The sequence below is a fragment of the Watersipora subatra genome, chromosome 9 (genome assembly GCF_963576615.1).
Source record: "Watersipora subatra chromosome 9, tzWatSuba1.1, whole genome shotgun sequence".
Classification (NCBI taxonomy): domain Eukaryota; kingdom Metazoa; phylum Bryozoa; class Gymnolaemata; order Cheilostomatida; family Watersiporidae; genus Watersipora; species Watersipora subatra.
In genome coordinates this window covers 37,518,636-37,542,486 of record NC_088716.1, presented here as the reverse complement: position 1 = coordinate 37,542,486, position 23,851 = coordinate 37,518,636, and the positions used below count along the sequence as shown (strand labels likewise).

At 35.8% G+C, this 23,851-nt stretch overlaps 2 protein-coding genes across 3 annotated transcripts in view; one reads left to right on the top strand and one right to left on the bottom strand.

The window, feature by feature from the left end:
* Positions 1–4,356, top strand: part of LOC137403818 (uncharacterized) — a 28,496-nt gene extending 24,140 nt beyond the window's left edge. For both annotated transcript variants that reach the window (XM_068089878.1, XM_068089879.1), the window contains exons 7-8: positions 278–402; positions 4,036–4,356. In XM_068089878.1, the coding sequence (XP_067945979.1) occupies positions 278–402; positions 4,036–4,224 (314 nt within the window). In that variant the 3' untranslated portion in view covers positions 4,225–4,356. The remainder of the gene's footprint in view (positions 1–277; positions 403–4,035) is intronic.
* A 1,573-nt stretch (positions 4,357–5,929) lies between these two features.
* Positions 5,930–23,099, bottom strand: LOC137404130 (uncharacterized). The gene is made up of 15 exons (XM_068090283.1): positions 22,893–23,099; positions 21,958–22,126; positions 21,743–21,873; positions 21,168–21,315; positions 19,645–19,734; positions 19,022–19,219; positions 18,305–18,408; positions 17,019–17,172; positions 15,424–15,679; positions 14,333–14,567; positions 13,463–13,615; positions 12,651–12,723; positions 9,569–9,731; positions 6,945–7,090; positions 5,930–6,422 (listed from the first exon to the last, which is right to left on the bottom strand). The coding sequence occupies exons 1-15, from the start codon at positions 23,078–23,080 to the stop codon at positions 6,195–6,197; spliced, it is 2,436 nt and encodes an 811-aa protein (XP_067946384.1). The 5' UTR covers positions 23,081–23,099; the 3' UTR covers positions 5,930–6,194.
* Positions 23,100–23,851: the final 752 nt, after the last annotated feature.

Sequence of the window (23,851 nt, the reverse complement as noted above, 5' to 3'; positions counted from 1 at the left end):
TCCTGTGCTGTGAAAGGCAGGTAGTAAGCATCCCACTAGTAGGAATATATGTAGCTCTTGGCTCCAAGCATCTTTCTCTCTTCCTATAAAGGAAGATAACGGAATCGCAGCACTTTGATGTGACTCCTCATTCCATTAGATATTAGCATACTTAGGTTCAGCATGTTATCAAGTCCTACGAACTCATCTTATTTCATGACTGGCAAACAAAGACCTGAAGTTTTGCATACCAGGCTGTACAGGGGTAGTCAATCACCTTGTGGTCTTTGTTTTACAGCGAAGAGGACTGATTTCTTCACTAGCAGTATCGTTGAGGCAGGCAGGTGGGAAAACAAGGTACTCCAAGACAACCTTTTACATCTGCTCTCCGAGGATCGTGCGTCACTGAAACTGCAAGGACAGGTAAGCAGTGGTGCTTCTGTCTTGCTTTTGATTCTGTCCATATTACTATGAATGTGGGTGGTTCGTATCCATGGAAACCTTAGTGCGGATGAGGAAGATGGCGTATTGAGCCACTCGCTATGCACAAATTCGATCGATAAAAGGCCGATATATTAGCCAAGGACTAAACATCATTCTAGCAAAGATGACTATCTTAGGGTGACACAGTTGTAAAGATACAGTTACAAAGGCCGATCAGGTTTAACGCGACATTTGAGTAGGTGAAGGTCATTCTACTGGCTCGTTTTTTCTGAATTAATATTTCTAGTTTGCAAACAGAACTGCCGTCTGCTTTTGAAGTGAGCTAGGCAGCTGTATGAACGGTGTTAGTCAATATAGCCAGTTATGTGACTTGATGACAGACATACCTTCTTTATGATTAACTGTGGCAACTGTATTAATATTAATTTGTCTGATATATTCCTTTATTAATATTATTCTCTCTTTAAAGATTAACTTACCCAAAATTTTTGTAGATGTTATCGGAAAGTATCAGTATTTCTCTATCATTCGCGATTGTTTTTGATGTTTGAGGTGACCTGATCGTCAGGATGTTTTAAGATTAAAATCGATAAAACTTTGTTGCGATTAAAACATCGGATCAATCGAAAGTGCGATTATGACGTCTATAATTGCATAGAGACTGACAGAACTTATGTAATGCTTCAACTTGAATGCAATAGTTAGTTAAATCTTGGTAGACGGACGGACGGAAGTCTTGCTTAAATTGTAATAAGCATTTAAAATTGTGTTCAAGTGTTTTAAATGTTTTGCATTAATTTTAATACTGTAAAGCGATATGTAAAGGCACACGGATATGCTGCCTGACATCATCAAGGTTCACATTGGTTAACCAGGGTAGAAAAACATGATATCCAAACATTGCTGTTAGTATTACACAGTCAGTTACCTGTCAGCTTCGCCTTTGTGCCAATATGAAATGACTCTAGGAGAGGGTTGAGAGTAGGAAGTACTGTAAACCATCTGACAAATACCACAATTTTACATCATAGCTAGACGAGTGTTTTAGAATCTGTTCAAGGACCGGTAGCTAATAAATTAATATGGCTTATTTGTATTGAAATGATAGATTTTTTATTTTTGTATGATTTAGTCGTTTTTGTGGCTAAGGTAAAGTTCTTATTGTATATTGCAGTTTAAATTTTGTGTGTTTTGTCTGTTTTGGCCACGTTTATACCAGCGCATCGACGTTAGTGGTGAAACTGTTGAGATCGTTGGGGAAAGTAGAATTTTACTGTTTGCGTCACAGATATTCCGGAACACTCGGGACAATCATTATTCATCAAAGGTTTACTAATCTTCCTCAAAATGCTGCAGCAGATTCACTTCTGATACAGTTTCTCGGTTCATTGAGCTCCCTTCATTTCTGTTAAGGCACTGAATGATTGTGTAAGATTGACAGGGAACATCCTGGTGTACTCGATGTTGGCATCGTCTCTTACAATTATTGCTACATTAAGTAGAAAACAGTGCAAAGAGTACACTCTTTTAGTGAACTAAATTGTGTTAAAAATCATTCAAACAGTATGTAGGATGACTTAATACACATTGGGATCAATAGTTAAGTTGTGTTCCTATCAGAGTAGAAGGAGTATAAGAATTTGTGTCTTGTTTTGTTATCTACCTGAGAAATGATGAGAGTATTCCTTTACATAAGGTAGTGTCTTTGATGGAAACACCTCAGCTATTTCACCAATTCCTTATAAGTATATTGTTTATTACTGTAGTTATTTATTACTGTAGTTATTTGTTACTATACTTGTTTATTAGTATAGTAACTAGAAGATTTTTTGCTCTTTTTTTGCAAAATGTTATGGCCACTGTCAGGGATTAAAATTTAGTCTTTCTCCTAATAGTTGAATCTGGCTACAATGTAAAGTTATAATATTTGTTTGTTTGACACGACTCTACATGAGGTTGGCTTTCTTTAGTTTACTCTGTCTGATTGTAAGGGTTGATGGAGGTCCAAGTGATAACCACACAGGCCATTGAAGCCTGTGTCCAAGTCAGCAAGCATTCGATCTTTAAAATTCCATCTTGACAATTATATCGACCCGATTTTTATCGATCTTCACTGGTGTCATGCCCAGTTCTTGACTATGTTTCCATCAATCTAATGTATCAGCGTTTCGATTAAGAAATTCATATCATGACTATTGGCTCAATATCTTACAGCTCTTAAGTAGCTCCAATTATGAGCCATGGCTACCCCTGGACTTCTAGTCATATTGGATATATCAAAGCCTGAGTAATGACTAGGTGGGATGAGTAAAAAATTGCCTGCCATTGCATGGTAGTAACTTTGGATATAATGTCTTTTTGCTCATACTCGAAACAGAAAATCCCATTTGTAGGGATTCCATTACTATTATTTCTATCCATCTTTGTAAAACTGTTTCTTGTATTTTGGCGCCATTCATTCTTCTAGCTATATATTGTACGACTCTTTAATTCTATATGCGTTCTTGTTACACAGCTCCATCAAAATCCTATTATCTGCATAACAGAGATTTATTTTGATATGAAAAAGTAGGAAATATTGGGGTAATAGCTATTCAATTCTACCATAGTTCTTTTTTATATATGCTGTCGAGCATAACCTGCGCATGATAATTGTTAAATATCACGATATCCGAAAAAGGAGCTAAATTATACACTTGTGGGGCTCAGTCCGTTGTTGGCATTTAACAAACCATCCCGTGCAAGGTTACTGATTGTGTGGACAACTTCAGTTTAGCTGTTATTCAAATTGGAAAAACTTTTCTTTGAATTGCGATGTCCAAAATAACCAGATATAACCAGCTCGTTGAATGGCTAGATATCGTTTGTTGATGATCATTAGAGTTCATTTCCATGTCTTTAGCTCACTTCCTCCACGGAGCTAGTCTCTGACTAATTCCACTCGCTGAAAGTTGAGTCGTTCCGCTCTGCAGCCTTCTTTTATTCCTTGTCGAACCTCGTGTCAGTCACTTGGTGTTCTCTCAATTACCGTACTAATCATGTAGGCCAAATCAGATGCTATGGAATGCACTATCAAAGAACGGCTTTGATTGATCTGTGAAAATATGCTAAATGATTTCATATAGATTTCGAAAGTTTGTTGGAGCAAGACCCTTTTTTGACATCTAGGAGAGAACACGAACCGATGTGCACCATGATTCCAAATACTGCCACGTTCTTTGCTGATAGACGCTTTGCTGTACTCGCGCTATTGCGTTAGTTCAGAGTCAACCCGCACTCGCTGTTTGCACGGTGTCCGGGTCTACAAATGGCAGGACTCGGACTATTATGTGCTCTTTGGAAATCATTTCTTCGATTGAATTACATTGTGAATACTGGCAGGTCTCAATCAGCCGGTATTACTAGGTTGTGTAGACGGCCTAATCAATAGCGCCTGTGCCTGCCGCCTTCGTTCCTCCCTCCAGCCGCGCTATCAGGCAAATTAATGCAGCTGGTCCTATATCCTTCCTGTACAGCAATTGTATAGCTGTCAAGTCACACCTCTTTCTTTTGCTTGCTGTTCGAATTGCTGGCTTGGCACTGATAGATTATGTCTGTATGCTTGCATTGCAGATAGTCGCCATGACAACGGTGGGCGACGATGAAATGGTACAGTTTCATTGGTTTCCTGAAGAGCTACAATTAGCTGACAGTTGGCACAAGAGGACAGATCCTGTCTCTGTCAGCAGGGTCAAGGAAGTGAAGATTTCTAACCTTGACCGTGACACTTATATTAACCTTCTCCAGTCGGCTAACTGCTGACCTTTTCGTTATGCGTTATGAGGCATGCTGTTGCATTTGTGCACAATCCATGTATAATTAGTCGCGGTCCAGCTGGCCCTCAGGCTACAATTCTGATCTCAACATTAACTTTTATATAATTATTTGAACTTATTTGCACTTTTCTATGAACATAGTTTAGTAGGCCGATCATGTCCTCAAGTATTGAGCGCTTGCTAAGATGGATTCGTAGCTACATCGATGGTCTCTAGTGAATAGTACCCAAGATGTTAGCAGGAAATGAATCGCAATGGAAATCGAGTTAATTTTACCAATATGTCAAAGTGAGAGTTGGGACTGTTGCCTAGAATATTGTGAAGGTGTCTAGTCTACCCTGCTTCAAGAGCTTATGCTGAGGAATGTGGATGAGATGAGGGTTTTCTGCAGAGGCCCCCTAATATGTATAAATCAATGGTCGCTAATATGTATAAATCAATGGTCTCAATGGTCGTGTGAATTAAAGGAATGACCATGATTTGTATAGGTAATTTCTTATCTATTTATTGGTAAACTGTAAGACAGTACTATTGATAGCCACTTGTACCGCTGGTTCTAGTTGTCATACACGGCACCCTAGGCTAGTCTATTCTCCCTCCATCTGACATCACTTACAGGACCTATTTACATCCATATTGCTTCTCCTTCCTCTATCTCCTAGCAAATGCCAATCTCAACGACCAAATTGATTTTTATTTTGCTCTTTGTATGCTCAAGGGTCCAATATTGTACAAAGCGAAATATGCCAGCCCATCAATCCTGTGCAGGGGTCTCTGCGTTTATTAATAACTTGCCTTTGAGTAGTTAGTCTGGCCTCCCACGACTAGTTGTTTCACGGTCTTACCGGTGTCCCCCCAGCTTTGAGTCACCTTCAGACTAAAGAACTATAGCCGGTGACTATTGCTATTCAACCTCTGCATGAAATTCTATCACCAATAGTAGGCCATTATTGATGATCGAAATTTAATTTTTGATTACCTTTTAAAGATCATAGATAGTTAGGCATCCGGTAGAAGGCTCCTATTGGCTATTGCTTATGTTTAGTTATAGCACACTGGGAAACAGCATTGTTGTTTTTATTCATTCTTTCAATCTGTTGCATTCAATAGTTCTACAATATATAGTGTTCCATATAATTTTGATGCGCAGCTGTATATAGTTACTTTATCACGGTGGTGACCTTAGCGAGTATGGTATGAGAAAAATTCCTTTGTCAGTAGTACAATCTTTTCATGCAAATGGTCTCGCTTGTCTTCTTGTTTGTGCAACTTGTTTTAGTCTAGTTTCATGTTTCAACTGATGTATTCTTTAGCGTTGTTTGTCATGTTACTCATGCTATGTTATCTACGCAATTTTAGGCATGAGTGATTTTCAATATTATGATGAATATATTCAGTTTTTGGAAGTGTTACACCCGCTATGATTTGACCTCAAGAATGGATAGTTGAAGTGTAGACGATAACTATGACAAACAAAAATAACTGTTTGTTTTCACTGATTGATACTGCACATGACAATTAAGTTATCCCTTCATGGTGCAGGCAACTCCAATGAGTAATGTTGGCAGAATGTGTGAAGGAAAAGAATTACAAAATTACTTGTTATCGTAACATCAAACATTCGTACAAAATAATAAGTCTGTAGCGACATAACAGTTGGCTATTACATAGTTAAATTGTTGTATGTTGTTTAGAACCTGAATTCGCTCTGAGATAAAAACAAGACAGGTGAACCAACCAGCCTTTCAAATAATAGCACATGTACGTGTATTACTGTTGCGAGTTCAATTTCATGTCATGCCAGGCAATATTTTATTACACTTAGACCTCTCTCATTGTATAATGGGTTCATGCATAAGGTCTACAGAGATTAAAAATATTTCTTTGGTGTATCATGGAGATTGTCGATATAAGGAACCAAAAAGTGATGCGATGCAATCAGGACAATGATGATTTTCAGGTAGAAGTTGTTTGTAGTCTCTCTCCAGCAGACATCGGAAGATTGTCAGATCTCATTGCTTCAACATCGTGCCTATTGCGCTTACTTGGATCTGCAGTATTTGCTGGGGCATCGTTCCGGAATGTTCCTTCTTTGCCATTACGTGCAGTCATATACCTTTGGAGCAGTTGGTTTGGGTTGTGAATGCTTTGTCCAAGATCAAAGAGATTGATTACAGACATCTTCTGCAAGAGGAAATATTCAAATTTTAGCGCGAGTTAACTTTTTTTTAATTTTGACAGTCCTGACCGATGTACTAACAACAAAGATTATACAATTTAACTCTCTAATACTCATTGTAAAACCTTAATTACAGATAATTAAAAATGTTTATCTGCCAAGTACGATTCATTGTGTTTAAACAATTATTTGCAACAGCAAAGTTTGTTTTGAAACAATGAATTCTTAGGCACGAAGGTGGTTTACATTTTAAAAATTTTTTTACATTATTTAAAAATCAAATCTATTAGTATTAATTATTTCAATTTTTTAAAATTCAGATAAGTAACATGATAAGAACATGAATGTGTCTGGCACGGCACTTGTAACACTGAGTAAAATAGTTTTGTGATTACAAGACACAGCAGGCTGCTCAACAGACGCCACACCCCCGCTCTAAGCAGATAGAATGCCATAAAGATGGTATAGCTGATCCATAAATATATTCAATCTGTTTTGGCCATGAGATAGAGAGTCATAGATCTTACATTTTTAAGTGGTGGAAGACTCATCATGGAAGGTGGCTGTGTTAGCCTCAGGCCCGTCGTACCAGTGGGATGAAAGTACTGTGATACTCTAGGATTGTATACGTTGTTTCCTGTGTTGGGGTTGTAGAGCGAAGGCAATGACACATCTGTAACAAATTATATAAAAAATTCTCACAAACTTATATGGCAAAGTACTAAAACGTAGCATCCATGAAAAAACTTGAAAGCCTACCTATGGATTTGTATTCACTGTCAACTTCACCGTTAAATACATAACCTCCATGTTCAAGTGCACTTACACAAGCACGATTTTCCGGAGTTGCTTCTACGTTGACAAAATTTGTTTGGTGAAAAGAAAAACATTTATAAAAATGACTGTCTCGATCATCGACACAAGATCGGTGAAATGTTGCATACAACGTTTGTCCACTTTTGACGGCCATCTTTGAATGTATACACCGTTGAGCAATCCATTGACCATATACAGCGTTGACCAATCATATATCACAGTGTTTAGTAGCACCGAAATTCGTACAAATGGAATGGCTAGTGATGTTGTACATCATTGGTTAAAAAAGTTGACCCATTTTATATAATCGTAGTTTGAGTTGGTTTAGTGTAAAGTCTTAGTAAAAGTATTTTAAATCATAAACAGACTAGATGCCTTGTCAACTCTGGCTCTCTTGATGAAAAACAACTTCGACAAACCTTCCTGGTGTAAACGGCCCTTTTGTGTTCACAAATTCGTGCATAATATTCATAGAAAACAAACATATGTACAGGATAGTAAGCATACTTGCAATGCACATTTATACAATGCATATGCAGACATGAATTAATCAATATTCACATGTTGGCAAGTGATATGTTCCGCTATGTAAGTCAATAGATACAAGATGATGTAGCAATTTCCTACAGACTCGAAGGCGGAGTAACACCAAATAAATCTATTTATCTTGTGGAAATGGGAACTTGACAGATAATTTTGTTTTAATTCAGAGCAATTTCCCATGAAAGAATTGTTAAAGAGCAAAAGTCAAGGTCGATGGCAGATTCAACCTATCGCTTTTATAGCTAAATAGCCAGCTACCAACTCAGCTAGGTGAAAAATTTTATAGTATTGATTATGCAGGGTTACTCCACTGTTTTTAATATACTTAAGACCTTACAGGACCTTGTTAAATGTAGCATAATATTAATAAACAAAATTGTAATAAATATTTGTGTATATATGTAGTTGCATATGTTTAAATGCAGTCAAAACAAAAAGAGGTCTCAATACATAATATAATATTATAATAGTAAACGTAGAACCAGTTTTATAAAGTAAAACAGATTCTATTAGAACAGATTTGCTTCACAATTGGTTTCTTGGTTGCGGAATCTTTGTACTCTTTCTAGCAATTAACAAATCCACAAGCATGAAACCATTTTAGTGGAACCTGTTTCACATATTCACAGACAAGCGCATGCTGTCAAACTAGTCCCATATTGTGAAAGTGGGCAAGGAGAGCTAGAGGGATATATAATTATGTAATTATACAGATTATGCTATGTAATAGATATAGCGGTACCCAATGACTACAATTGAGCCAGCAAACAAAAGAAATAGATCGAGAAACTTGGAGAAATTTTCTACTCGTAGAGAAGATTATTAAGTACTGGCAAATAAGAACTGTAATTCCAGCAGTAATTGGAGTATTGGGTGCAATAACACCAGTACAACTGTGGCCCAAACACTGGCAACAATCAACATAAATGTGAGACAGAAAAGCACGTTATTGGGAATGGCTAAGATCTGGAGGTGAATGCTCAAATGCCCAGATCTCTGGTAAGAGACCGGATTTTGAGCAAACATTACCACCCACCTGGTTTGACTGAGGTGAGGAAACAATATATATATAATATATATTTATTTGAATGACATGGCGCTCTATTTTTCAACCCTTCCTCTATAGTGGCGGTCAATTGGAGGTGGCATTGTATTTTTCAAACACCTCATCAGGATGTTGAGACATTACCTGCACATTAACGGTGGCTGGCTCAAATACTATGAATGATCAACATGAGTGGGTGGCAGAAAAGTACGTTATAGAAAACGGCTACGAGCTTGAGACGATTGCTCAAAGTTCCAGGTCTGCGGTAAGAAACCCGGGGAGAGTCCGGGTCTCCTGCCGAGCTCTACTAACTTGACCAACAAATCTACTCGTACTTGAGTAGACGCTACCACCCACTTTGGTTAACCGGGGTGAGGAAATAATAACAATATATACATGTATATGCATACATACTTATATGTACAGGATATATATGTACATATGTATATATGTATATATAAATGTGTACAATTATTTATATATGTGAGTTTACGCACTATTTCTATACAGATAGGTGTGATGTAATGACTCATAAAGGTGGATAAATAGAAGTGTGTTATTATCCAGATAAATAAACAGTTTCACTCAATAATGTATGTTCAAAAACATACATAAATGTGTAATAGCCAATTTACGTGCGTGTTTTAAGTTATCTCTCCCATGATTGGATCAGATTACCTATATATGCGTAGGTAAAATATCAACAAACAAACACAGAAACATTCATATTTCTGCTGAGGATCAGACCTTTCAGAGCATCTACCACGTCATTCTGGTGTCCCCTGAAGGCTTTATTCTGAAATGCTAGTTTCTTCTCTATACTTTCACTCTCTTCCCGTTTCATATGAACAGCAATCGCCCTTCTGTTAGCCTCAGACTCTTCTTGAAATAGCTCAAGCCTTTCAAAGAACTGCAACAGTCCAAAATGTTAGCAAGTTTATAACAAACATGCAGCATACATTCTTAAACTATTCTATATGATAAACACACAGCATATACCAACAACATATCCATCATAACAAACAGAGCATATGCCACTAACATATTCTATACGACAAATTCTATACGACAAATTCTATACGACAAACATACATCATATGCTACTCATAGATGTATTAGCATATTCATTTTTCTCTCTTTTAGTTGACAAGAATTTTATCTACAAAACTGTTTTACTTTTCAACCCATAAATAATTTTAACGATGTGGCCACACAAAAATATATTAATCAATCAAAACACATATTATATTTTAGAACACAGTATTGTTATATTCTTGTGATGGAGAGATAACTCCAAGTAAGTGTATTACTTTCCTATTATCAGCGGATATTCTTCAAGCATGATTTTAATTAAGGTGAACACAAAGATGTAATATTCTCTCTGATTGGACCATCACAGAAATGTAATATTCTCTCTGATTGGACCATCAGCTTGGAGTGGACTAAATCTTGTAGCGCCTCTTTCCATGGATTACCTACTTTCCTTCAATTTGTGTGTTACAAAATAAAACAGAAAGAAATACTTTAAGATGTACAACCATTCTGCCAGTGTGCTCAAAGTAACGTCACAGATAAAGCCATCTTGCAACACTTAAGCATCATTATTCGACCAGATGCACTGTATGTCATGCTGGTACACTCTAATGCCGGACAGATGTCTAACACAAGAAAGATAACTACCACATGGAAGGTAACTACCACATAACAGCTAGCTGTATATGGAGGTACTTCAAATTCTATACATATACCACTTCCAGTAATAAGGTGCTCAGCAGGTGCAATAAAGTAGACTGAGGAAGTCATCAAGGAAACAGACATAGCAACTAGCGAACTGCTCACCATGTATGGAGCACTCAATCCAAAGTCAAATACTGCCAGGTTATAATGTAGTTATAAAGATGGGACAGGGAGCTCAAAAACGTACAGCAGACAGTGAAAAAAGAATGGGGCATGGAAGCCAATGCAGCCTCCATGGCCACCATCAACAAGTTACTAGCTGAATTTCATTCAATTGCTGTAACAATGGAGCCACACAGTTATGATGAGGAGCCAAACCTCTTCACGGCGTCTACCACTAACAAGTATTTGAGGTTGGTATATATATGTATGCGTATATATAAACATACATACAACATTAATATGTATGTTTATATATATATACAAACATTTATGGTATATATGCATGTATATATATGTTTATATATACATACATATAAATGTATATATAAACATACATATATATGTATGTGTATATACGGTATAAACATATAAATATATATGTATGTGTATATACGGTATAAACATATAAATATATAAATATATATATATATATATACATACATACATATATATGTGTATATATATGCACATATATATATATATTAATATATAAACATCCATATATATGTATGTGCATATAGAGACAGTTCTATGTGTCTATATACACTTACATACTGTACATATAAATATATATGTATATACAAAAAAGGAACAAGTGAGGAGACATTAGCAATTGGAGAGGAGATTACAAGTACTAATATATAAGAACAACTCTAATTCCAGTAGTCATAACACCTGTACATCAAATGTGGCTTGCCAAATATTAGTAACAATCAACTTATGTGAAAAAAGTACATTATTACGTTATTGGGAAAGCCTAAGATTTTGAGGTGAGTGCTCAAACTCTCAGGTCCCTGGTAGGAAACTCATCTTTAGTAGACATTACCACCCGCTTGGGTTAACCGGGATGAGGAAATAAAATGTATATACATAAATATTTATTCACATACATATGAAGATAAATACTTATGTATATACATACATGTATATATGTATATACATACATGTATATATGTATGTACATACATGTATATATGTATATACATACATGTATATATGTATATACATAGGCCTACATGTATATATGTATATACATATACAGTGAAACATGGATAACTCGCCCTCGGGATAGCAAACACATGGTTAACTCCAATGGATTTGCTTGGTCCGTTCCCACGCAATGATAAACGGCTCTATATAACTCGAACTCAACACTGTTAATTCGAACTGTTTCTTGCCCAACGGCTACCGAAACGGTCGCTATCGCTTTAGAAAATCACTTTATTCCAAGCCATAGAGGTAAACCTAAACTTTTCGTAATTCATAAGTGTCGTTATTACCACCATCGGCAAAATATTTTTGTCAACGACTTTTCTAAAGGTTTGGTGAAATTTTATTTATACCAAACATTCGCGTAGCGATCGCCCTTCAGAAGCAAGGTAAAGTGAGGTAATCTTTGCATAAACTTCAAGAAAAATCGGCAAAATTGATCGTGGGTAAAACACTCAAAAGAAAAAGATGTCTTTTTTTTGAGCATTTCAACAACAATCAAGTTTTGCCAATGTCAATCTAAAAAACGTCCTGGCAATAACATCACCTCAAACAACGAACCAATCTCAAGTGATAGAAAAATCTCTATACTTTTTGATAAAAACGTTTTAAACTTTACATTAGAAGCATTTAATTTGAAACAAGCCATTTGTGCTTTTGATTTATATTATAGATTGTATATGTACATGTATCTACTAATAAATAAGTAAATACATGGACTTGTGACAGTGCTCTGATAACTTGAACGCTCTGATAATTCGAACACTTTTGCTCGGTCCCTTGAAGTTTGAGTTATCCGAGTTTCACTGTATATGTATATAAATATTAAACGAAATAATCATCTGGTGCATTCAAGAACTTGATGCTAAATTAATCTAAATCAAACCAAACAGACCTCCCCCTACTTGTTAAAGAGCTGAGATTACATAACTGAACTCACATCAGCAGGTAATGATTCTCCCCACTTTGGTAGCTTCTGATTTTTTGGAATCTTTTTCATTTCTCTTTTCTCTCTAAACATATATATTCTAACATTTCCATGCTGATCAACTAGAGGAAGCTGATGCTAGGTAGTCAGCCAGGTAGTTAAAACAAGCTTCTGTACCACAAAAACAAGTTTTAAGAACTACTCTAAAACTGGAATGCCAAGTACATAATACCATGCGCAAAGGAAGAACGACTTCAATAAAAACTAGTGTAATTGCTCTAGTCATTCTCTACAAAGTGCACTATTCTGCATATCATCTATAATATTAAATAAACCTATTATTATTCGAACAGCCTAATCGAACGACTCCGTAGAATGACCTCTACCTTCATGCTGATTAATCTCCCTCCACTGCAAGCCTTCAACGTTCAATCACTAATTAGGCATATTGTTTTTAAATGAAGCGATGAACTCATTTTTGAAAACCTACATAAGTACAAAACACAATTTTATTGCAGATTATTGATTAGAATATGTTTGGCAATGTTAATGTCTTGCTATGACAAGCCTATGAGTTTAGTTGAGCATATTCATGAAGATTTATAACCTTTAGTCACCGCCGAGAAATGCGCCCACTCGAAAGTTCCACACCCCTTTGTAGAATGACTATCTAAATACCTTATTTATTACACTTAATAATATAAATGATATGATATCAACCAAGAACAGTCGGATAAAAAAGCCTCACATTATATGTTTACATTCTTGAATCATCAATTACAAATCTTATCTTTTTAGAAATATATTTGTTTATATCTGCTTACTTTTTGTACTCGAACACTTTATGTTTGCTCTCTTTGCTTGTCTGGCTTGCGGTATGACCACTTCGAGGCGGAGCTTGATCCCCCAGTGCTGCCTGGCTCTCCAGGGACATATGCAGTCGATCAATTTCTTCCTCCATTGCTGAAATTCTCCTCCTACAAGTTGGAATGATAGATTTAACCCTGGTTTGATGCACTCAGTAAAGAAATAGAAAAACTTGATATAGGGGTAAAAGAGCTACCGATAAAATATGAAAAAATTAAATGCATGATGTATCCATAGGTGATAACTCCAAAATTTCAAAGCATTCTCAGCGATAGAACACTAGACTTAACGAATTGATAATAGCAGGATCATAAACTCACAGAAAAGTTCTACAGCTGCAAAATGATAGTCTTAATAAAGTCATAAAGTGTTAGTCTAAAATCATAGAGAGATAATCGTAAAGTCATCAAGTGATAGTCTTAAAACTATAGAGGGAGCCTTAAAATCCTAGAGTGATAACCTTAGTCATAGAGTGATAGATTAAACCATAAGTGATAGTCTCAAAGTAAGAGAGAGATAGTCTTAGATAAATAGAGTGATGGCCTCAAAATCATAAAATGATACACTCAAAGTCATAGAGTGATAGTCTCAAAACTAGAGCGCCTTAAAATCACAGTGATAATCTTAAAGTCCCACAGTGATAGCATTAAACCATAAAATAACAACTCAGCCAAAGAGTAGTACATCCATAGAATTAAGGACACACATACAAACTCGTTATAGAGCCAACCAAAGAATGGTAAATTAATCCACAAAGACATTAAAGAGTTTCTCATGTAGCATAACTACCATATAGCTAAATAAGGATCAAGAGAAGACAAACTCACTCATAACTTATTTGCATTAGCTCCATGTCTCGCTGATGAGAATCTAAAATAGCCTCGAGTTCTTCAGCTGGAATAGTTTCTTCCTCGTTAGAATGTCGAGAGAGTGTCGGAGTTCCCCGTACGGTCATCGGGCTGTTGGTTCTATCATGCTTTTCAGGGAACAACGTTGCTTTAGTCTGATGACGAATGTCAACCCCGATCTCTTCCAATATTAAATCTCTCAGGTTCATCGTACCTGCATAGCAAAAACGCCGGCTTAAATTTTAGAGTCAACCTTGAAATTCTAAGACCAATTTGTTAAAACATATGTTAAGCGTTATAAAATACTGAGGAAATTCACAGCCTAATTTTGACATAGTGAGCAAGTAGTTATTTTACCAATTCACATAGTCACAATTGTATATCACAATCAACTGTTCATTACCGTCTGTAAATGCAAAAAGTAAGATGTATTTTCCTTATTATTTTAGGTACAATTTAAGACAAGAGCAGACAACTCCTTATACTGTTGTTTGCTGAGTTCCCCTCATGGTTTAAAGCGCATGCACACAGCAAGCGCTAATCATGAACTACATATGGCTGTTTTATAAAAGTTCCAATCTATTTCCAGTCTTACTAGCTGGTTCAGATAAAAATCAAGAACTACCCTTAATAGTCCAACAATCATGACTGAAGCGATAACACAATTCTGTGAGGTACGTACATAGAAATCTACTCATATAATACGAAAGAACAAATGCAGACAACTCCTAAAATAACTGCTAGTAGAATACAAAATTTTTTAATACTTTCATCTAAACCTAAGAGACAAGATAAGTTCAAAATAATTGCATCACGACAATGATATTTTATATATAATATTTTGGCTATAAAAAAAACAATTTAGCAATGAAAATGAGTTAAAACTCTTACAGATAATTAATGATAAAAGGTAATATTTGTTTAGAAATTTATTTAAAAACCAATCAGCACTTCTGTAGACAAAAATCATTTTACTACCAATGATTTAAACTTATGTTTTGCCATCTCTAAAGTAACCAAAAATTAAAGTTTGTAGATAAAGATGTTGACATCAACAAATTTCCCAATACCTGTAGCTCGGTTGAGTAGCCTGGGTTTATAGATCTTCCTATAGTAGAAAAAGAGTGGGACTGTGCCTACAGCTTGCAACTCCGACCCCGCTCGTCCTCCACCCAGAGGATATATTGGGAAAGCTACAGGCAAAGGTTCAGCCAGTTGTAATTCAGCATCAACTATGGCTTGTGATGTGTACATCATGCTATCTTGTAGGGACAAGTCATACTCCCCGTCAGTCCCTTTGGGCAATTCATAAATCTCAGGCATTTCCTGCAAAAATTAAAGGGTAAGTAACCAGTTTTATTCAGTGATTCCAGCGACAAGTATATAAAACCAAACAAAACAGTTTTGCTATTTGAAAGTTGCTAGTAATAAATTGCTAGTGTCAAATTTGCACTCATTAGATGTCATGGTAAGATCTTTTGGGTGTTAGATAAGAAGTTTTTAAGCTAGTAAAATCATAGCAAAAATCAACCTGAGATGGCAGCATTTGCGCAATTTAAACTAACATTGTACCTAATATGTAACTTTGCAAATTTGTGAAAGCTTCAAATACAAAATACATGTAGGATTGGTCAATAAAAGAAGGGTATACAAATAATAATCACAATAGACAGAGATAGATGATGCTCAATGATAGCACTTCCTGTCCATGTGTTTTCAGTTATCTGCTAGACTTTCAGATCGTTGTATTTAAAATTTATTAGAATTGTTATTCAAGCTTCATGATGCTTTCAAAACCAGAAACAGAATGTTTTAACATCACAATATAACTAGATTTTTAAATTTTTTACTTTGTGTAAATTATTTTGTAAAGTTAGCCATTGTTAGACGATAACGGGGACCTAATACACCGATGTCCTTAAGTACTAGAAAAGATAAAATATAATATTTTAAAGGAAACAGCAAAAATATTCAGAATTTTTTGAAATACTTCCCAGCAGTGATGTTACCCTCCAGTTGTTAGCACCATCCTTGTTACCAATATTCCATAGAAAGTATTAATTACACAATTATATAAAAAATCAAATTTTTGCCAAGAGAAGCATAGTCTTTGGAAATGCTGTAATTCAAACCCTTAGCATCCTGTACCAATAAATAGAGTGTTGGATATGCAACTCATGAAAAAGATAGAGCTGTAGATGTCAGACAGACCAAAATGAAATGAGCCATTGTCAGATCAACAGACTTCCATGAAGATGATGAACCACTTGCCCAGAATATTTGTATTTATCCTTCCAAACATATGACAAACATTGATTTCTATTCCATGACACCGTCTACTGTATCCATCATCGTATGTTTCAGTTTATGAACTTTCCGTTACTACAGCCTTCAATTCACTGTCCTGACTCTTCTGCTATACTCTAAGATTAGTTACTTTAAAAAAAACACACAATAATTCCTGATTTATGTCTTATTTCTGTTTTGGTACATAATGAAAACATCATCTGGTTGATGATTAGTAATATCAATAAAAGGTTATACATACATAAATACTAGCTACCCATGTACCTGATATTCCAACCAAAAATGTAAAATATATCTCCCAGCCATCGCTTGGTTAATGACTGCTATAACAGGAGCAACGCATAAACACGTGACTTACACAGCCAACGATGTCTTCAGCTTCAACAGTGCCCATGGCAACAACTTCTTCATCCTCTCCAACATGCACAGTAACTGTGAGAGCTTCTAAAGTTGGTGGAATCTCTCTGTTTTTTATGTATTTGACAGGCAGCTTAAACCTTAATTCGGAGTATCTGAAAAAGGAAATCAGAAGACGACTATAAAATATATGGACCCAAGGCTAGCTTTAGCATTGACATAGTATTTAACAGAAAAACATGGAATCGTTTGGTTAATATGGCAAAAGATAAAATTGAAATCATAAAAATATATATTATCATGGTGATTGACACTCTCGGAGTTGGCCTACACCGAGTAGAGCTCAACTCTACATTACTTTAAACTCAACCGATGATTAATTCTAATTACATGTATCTCCGTAGATAGCAGATTAATTAGAAAAACCAAGCCTGAAATAAAATCACTCATAGCATATAATTGATCATACATGATTTTTTGTGATGAAAGCTTTAAATTTCTGTATTGAGTAAATAACGCCACCATACAAACGCTTTTAAAATCTGTACACATTGTGCATATAATGCCTTGAAAAAATAAAATGAATAACTACATTGTATTTGCAGCCTCATTTAGGATCTAAGAATCAATAATACCTAATCAATGGTCAATAATACCTGTAACTCGAGGTATAAAGAATAAACTGGTTCATTAGCAGGCAAAATAGACGGGACTAAACAATAGAGGTGTTGAGAAGCGGAAAGAGAAGCAATAGACAAAGCATGCAAAAGAACTGGCCAGTCCAAGCATGCAGCATTTCTGCAGCATACAAATCCAGACCAGTATATAAACAAAATGCGTTAGCGGAATTAGTACCTGCGGTATAACAAGATGGCTAAAATACAGGCAAAACAATGCAAATGAATGACATACACTTCCTGGCTGTACTTGTTACGTTCACTGCAATGAATTAAACCAAATATATGAGCGTTGAGTAAAAGAGCAGGTATATGATAGGTTTAGTTGGTATAAACAGACTAAAATGGAAACTAGAAATAAATGGAAGTGACAAGGCAGCCATGAAGGCTAAAAACCCAAGGAGTAACCTAACAGAGGCTTATATTGAGAGGTGCATCAATATAGGTGAAAGAGAGAACAAATGATAAGAGATAAATTTGCAGGTATATTATGAATTGACATATTCTAGAGATCTAATTATTTCCTTTATTGTCAATAAACCTTCGTATTTTATACTCTTGATCATTTACAACTACTACTCTAAAGACTTTTGCAACATTCAGCACATACTTGACATGCTTTGGAAGGATGGGCTCTGGTGGAGGGGGTGGCGCCCCTTTCCTCTTTGGACCTTTTGGCTTGGGTGGAGGATCATTGGCTACTTGCTTCGCAATCTGCAACCAAATTATCTTAGCTAAAACCTCCTAACCGTGGCAAGAGGTAGTCGCAAATAACTAAAGCCTTGAAGTTACTAAAAGGTAGCACAACTTTCAAAGAAAACATCATGAGGTCCAAATTTGAGCTGGGGAGTTATCTTCTGCATATTTCCAACTAAATTTTATGCAGCACTTAAGTAAGCTTAACTTATTACGACAGCATAATTCCAACCTATCAAACAGTGTTAACTTTTATTGAAGTAGATGATTAGCACATAATAGAATATTGTAGAACAAAAGTCTTTTTTAATCCATGACAGTTTCTGCTGATTATTAAATGCTGTCTAATAATGATTACTTGTAAGAGACATGTATCAGAAACTTTAGAAGGTACAAGCGCATTTGTGTTAAAAATATAGACACATCATCAGTTAAAGCGACGACCATCATCATGTTATGATTTCTGACTGTACAGAAAGTAAGACGACTCTCAACCTAACAATAGTTGTCTGCTAGAACAAGGTAGGACAACTCTATATATCAATGCTCTCCGCAAATTCAACAAACAGAAAAGCAACTAACTCCGAGTTAATAAAACAATGTCATAAAATCGCATACGAAACTAACACACCTCCTCATCGGTGAAGTCAAGTCTAGATGTCTTCTCATACTGGGTGCCATGAGTAATTGAACATTTGATATTCCTTCCGTCTACACCCTTAGGGCAGTAGCATCGCACAAAGAAGATCACATCATACTCTGGAGGATGCGTCTCTGTAGTCGTATCCGATACTTCAGGTTTCGGTGGTTCAGTTGTCATTACCATACCCTGATAAATAGTTCTCAGTCTATTTACAAATTAGTAAAAAAGATATGCAGTAACAGATATTCTTGGAATGAACGGGTCAGACAAATAAAACAATTTAATATTTTTTGATTGTTTTATCAAATTTTACAGAAAAGACACTTCTATGCATCCACAATGCTGAAACCTACACAAACTATTTTGAACTTTTAAACACGGTATATATATGTACATATTAAATATATATACCGTGTTTCTTTTATAACTTTTATATATATGTATATATATATACATATACATGTATATAAAAGCTACTCTGCAAGTCTATCACTAAACAAAAACATGTGTAGTTGGATATACTATAAGATGCCCAACAGGCCAAACTATAGCGACACTAGAAATATTCACAAGAAGAAACTGACTCAAGGTAACAAGAGGATTAGCTTTACCTGACCAGCCATTGAGAAACCTGATTGAAGGGTTTCTGGCCCAAAGGATGCTTCTGAGTCTGTACCATCAGAAAAATGCTCTCCAGCGCTCTGTGAAAATAGGAGACCTGAACTGAAACTATCTTTTGAATCTTTGAAAGAAAACAGATCTATGCATCAACCGTTTTTAGTAGGTTCAATGCAATATTCATGAACTAATAGCAAATTATATTATTAGGTTAACAAAGTTTTAATAAAACAGATATTCCCATAAAACTTCTGAAAACTGTTAAGTTTTTTACTTTGACCTCGCAGATCTATATATTCGAATTTTCATAATTTGGTGAAATACATGCCTTCAGTTTATTGAAAGTATCTAGAGAGTCTCTCGTTGCACCTCTCTGTACAAGGGTAACCTTATATGCAACAACCTTTTAATTTTGAAAAATTTGTGAGGAAAATTCTGTCGTTTGACTAAAAACTTTCAGAGTAGTGACATTATTGTAAAAACAGGAAGTGTTCCGATCAAAAGCCTAAATGATTCAGCAAACATGTGTGTGTCTTTTACAAGAGCTTTTTAAGTTATCAAGACTCTGTCTACAACTACGGACATTTGTCTCAAACATTGCACTCTGATTTACATGTCTTGAATCAGTCAAGTTTGATCATACAACATAAAAAACGAGGTGAGACTATTTGGTTTCGGAAGGATTCTAGAATTTTCTAGAACAATATTATGAGAATATTATTCTAGAATAATCTAGAAAATAAGACAGTTGAGATGAGCTAGCAACTTGTACTACGAGGAGAGGAGCTAATCTGGCAAGTCGGAGCATGGGTCTGGGTAGGCACACAGATCAAGTGACAGCAATTAAGAGTTGGAATGGTGAACAATATTCCATGCATGGTCATCAGCGGTGCCTAGGCTTGAGTACAACACTGCCAAGTATGTGAGGATAGAGAAGAGACATTGCCAGCTATAAAGAAGCCGGTACTTACCAGAGAGCTTGACAAACCTGACCGATTAGTTAAATCAGTCCCCGCTGTTCCAGGTTCGCGGCAGCGTGTGTGACGCTGCATATGCAACAGTACAAGACTATGGCATTGTAATATATATGAGGGAAACTGGTTAGAATATAGTGCGATGAGCTCTAAACTACATTATATAAAATAAATCAATAAACTTGTAATTATTTTCTAGAAACTAAAATGTTCTGATATAATAACTCTAGGAATAAATGACCTTGCCTGTAATAATGATCAGCAAATTAAAAACCTTCAAAAGCCAATGATAAATAGCAAATAAATAATAAAAAAACAGAGAAATTCAGAGGAAATAACAGCCCAATTACAAAAAATGAAAGAGAAGAAAGGTGTGTGCGTCTGTGTGAACAGATAAGAGAAATCGGCTATATGTCTGTAAGTGGGCGACAAATGAAAAGATAAGGGCGATAGACATAGAAGATATTTAGTGTAAAGAGATCGTCTTTAAAAAAACGAACAACTTGTGACAAGGTCTGAAAAATTAAATAAATGTTTCTGACCTCTTCTTCCATGTGGCTGCCTTCTTCACCCTCTTCAGCGATTGGGTCCATTTGTGGAGCCACTGACTCTGTTCGCAATTCCTTGTCAGGAAATGGTTCATTGACATCTTGCTCTACCTGGTCAACGTGGTGCACCAGCACGTCATACCTACAGCATTGCTGTGGAGTTATGCATGTGAAGGTATGGGTGGTCCAAGTGCACTTACTATGAACTGCTTAAATAAACAGAAGTCGATAGGACTAGCATAGCAGAAATCAATAGAGCTAAACAGGTTAGAATTTACTGAGTCTTTAATAATATTAACTGTAGAATTGAAATAAAAATACCTAAAATAAAAACACGTATAGGTAATATCTTATTAACAAACATAGTATTTTTGAGGTTGTTTTTCTGTTCCATCCCCAACTCTTATCACACATTTGTTGTTAAGAAATATCCTAACAACAACTTCGGTCTTTTTGTATTTTCAAACCAGCATTACCTTTTCAAGGTCTGAACTCCGTCGTGATAGCACTTAACAGTTATGTGTAACGTAAAATACGGTGATATAAGAAACAAAGCTGTCCTAACCTACCCCAGTTTTGTTCTTTCTTTCAACTCTTTAATAATATATTTCCAACGACGGCCATGTCCTTTAGAGCTTGTCACCTTGCAGTAGAGTTTTTCCCAATTCAACAGTCGGCGTTCATAAGCAATTTTCTTTGACTGCATGAGACAAAACCAGATGACAGACGGAAGAAAGAGAGTAACATTTAACGAGTTAGCAGTTAGTGAAATTGGAATACCCACCATCGCATCTACTAAAGTCAATCTTTTTAATGCCACATCTAGCTGTCGCTTCTTTTTGTGAAAGTCATCTAGAATCTTCTTCAGGGCAGCAGACTTTTCCTCCCAAGGAGTAGAAAATATTCGAACTAGCCTGATGAGCTCGTTTACAGGCTCATGCATGTCGGTTATGCTGCAACAGGTACTTTGTTATTCCAAGACAGTTTCATTGCAAATACATGCAATTCTGCACCAGCTGTACTATAACAGCCGTACTATAACAACTGTACTATAACGGATATACATGTTCAAGTGCGTTACGCATTAATGTAAACATTCTTTTGGCCTCAGACATACATACATGATTTAGTGTGAATAGATAGTGAATTTAGTCATCTAGAATTATTATGTAAAACTATGTGTAAAAAGGTTGAACGCAAAAAACTAGCTACATCTATTAATAGTGAGCAAGATCGTTTAGAATATTCCCTTTAAGAACTTTAAGCAAGTTAAGAAGTTATTTACGCGAGTTAAGGTATGTGAGAGATAGTCGATACACCTAAAAACTCTCATCCTACAAGACAGCCAAACCGTATGTTTGTCCCTACAACTAAAACTAATGCTAATTTCAACTCTTTTTGGTCTCACGCCACCCAAGAACTACGAGATTGTGTGGATAGGAAGGAGAATGGAATGCTGAGACCACAGAATATGTTTTTAGCTAGGTACGATAAGTTAGTTGCAAATGAAATGAAAGAAAACGTTAAAAAAACCGATATAAAAATATCATAGCAACAAGAAGGCATGGGGTTCTAACTCTTCCTCTACCTTATTCAAGGTGCTTATTGAAAACCTTGAAATTAGATTAAAACTTATTTATCTATTGCTATTTAAACTAATAAATCTTTTAAAAAAATGTTTTGATATTAACGTAAATTAGTGATAAAAAAAACTTGTACCTTCTGAAAAGTTTAGAGCTTGTGATAGACAGTGAGAGTAATACGGACGGAGGTAAATGGTGCTGTAAGAGAGTGTCTTTCACTTCAAGAAATTCTTTTAGGGACTCGTGGACAAAGGCTATTGTGTTAAGAACTCCTTCGCATAACACGTGAAACTTATTTGGGTCATCTTCCATAACACCCGTCATATCACCATCTTCATCACTTGAATCTTCTTCCATGTACTGATCTGTCCAGGAGACGGCTTCCCGGCCTTCTTCTGTTTCAATTATATATTTAATATGACAATGATACAATTTTATAATTTAAATGTTACACACAAAAAACTTTTTCACAGTCCCAGATTAATTTTGACAAAAAACCTTTTATATTATGGTGATCGGGTTACTACTTTTTGTCTAACAATTGTTTTGAGTTCGGTTCTGTGATATGTTGTTGTATAGAAGTATTAGCAAAAGCAGATAGCGTAATGGAGAAACGACTAAACACCGGAGACATACGCAACATTACAATGAACATGACACCTAATACATTAAAGGACCAGTAATAAAGACAGTCATCATATACTCTTCTACAAGCAGTTTTGAAATCTCCTGTGGTAGTAGCTTATGAGAAAAAAGACATCAATTGACATGACAATAAACCATTAAAAGATATCAGACCTGTACCAGACACGACCAAGACAATTGGAGTTAGTCATCATTATTAATCATTACACTCCTATGACGTACTTAGGACAAGTTCACTCAATTGCTAATCCTCAGCAACATAAAGAACAGAACCTGAAATCCTAAACACCTTCTCACAGGCTAACAAGACATAGATCTACATGTATATAAGAGAACAGCTCCAATGACTCAGCCTTTCTCTATCTGCAGTCGATCTATCTGTCTCTCCTTCCTGAAAGACTTACTGAGGCTCCCTCTGCCTGCTGAGGCACGTTCCTCTGCCTCTGGAGC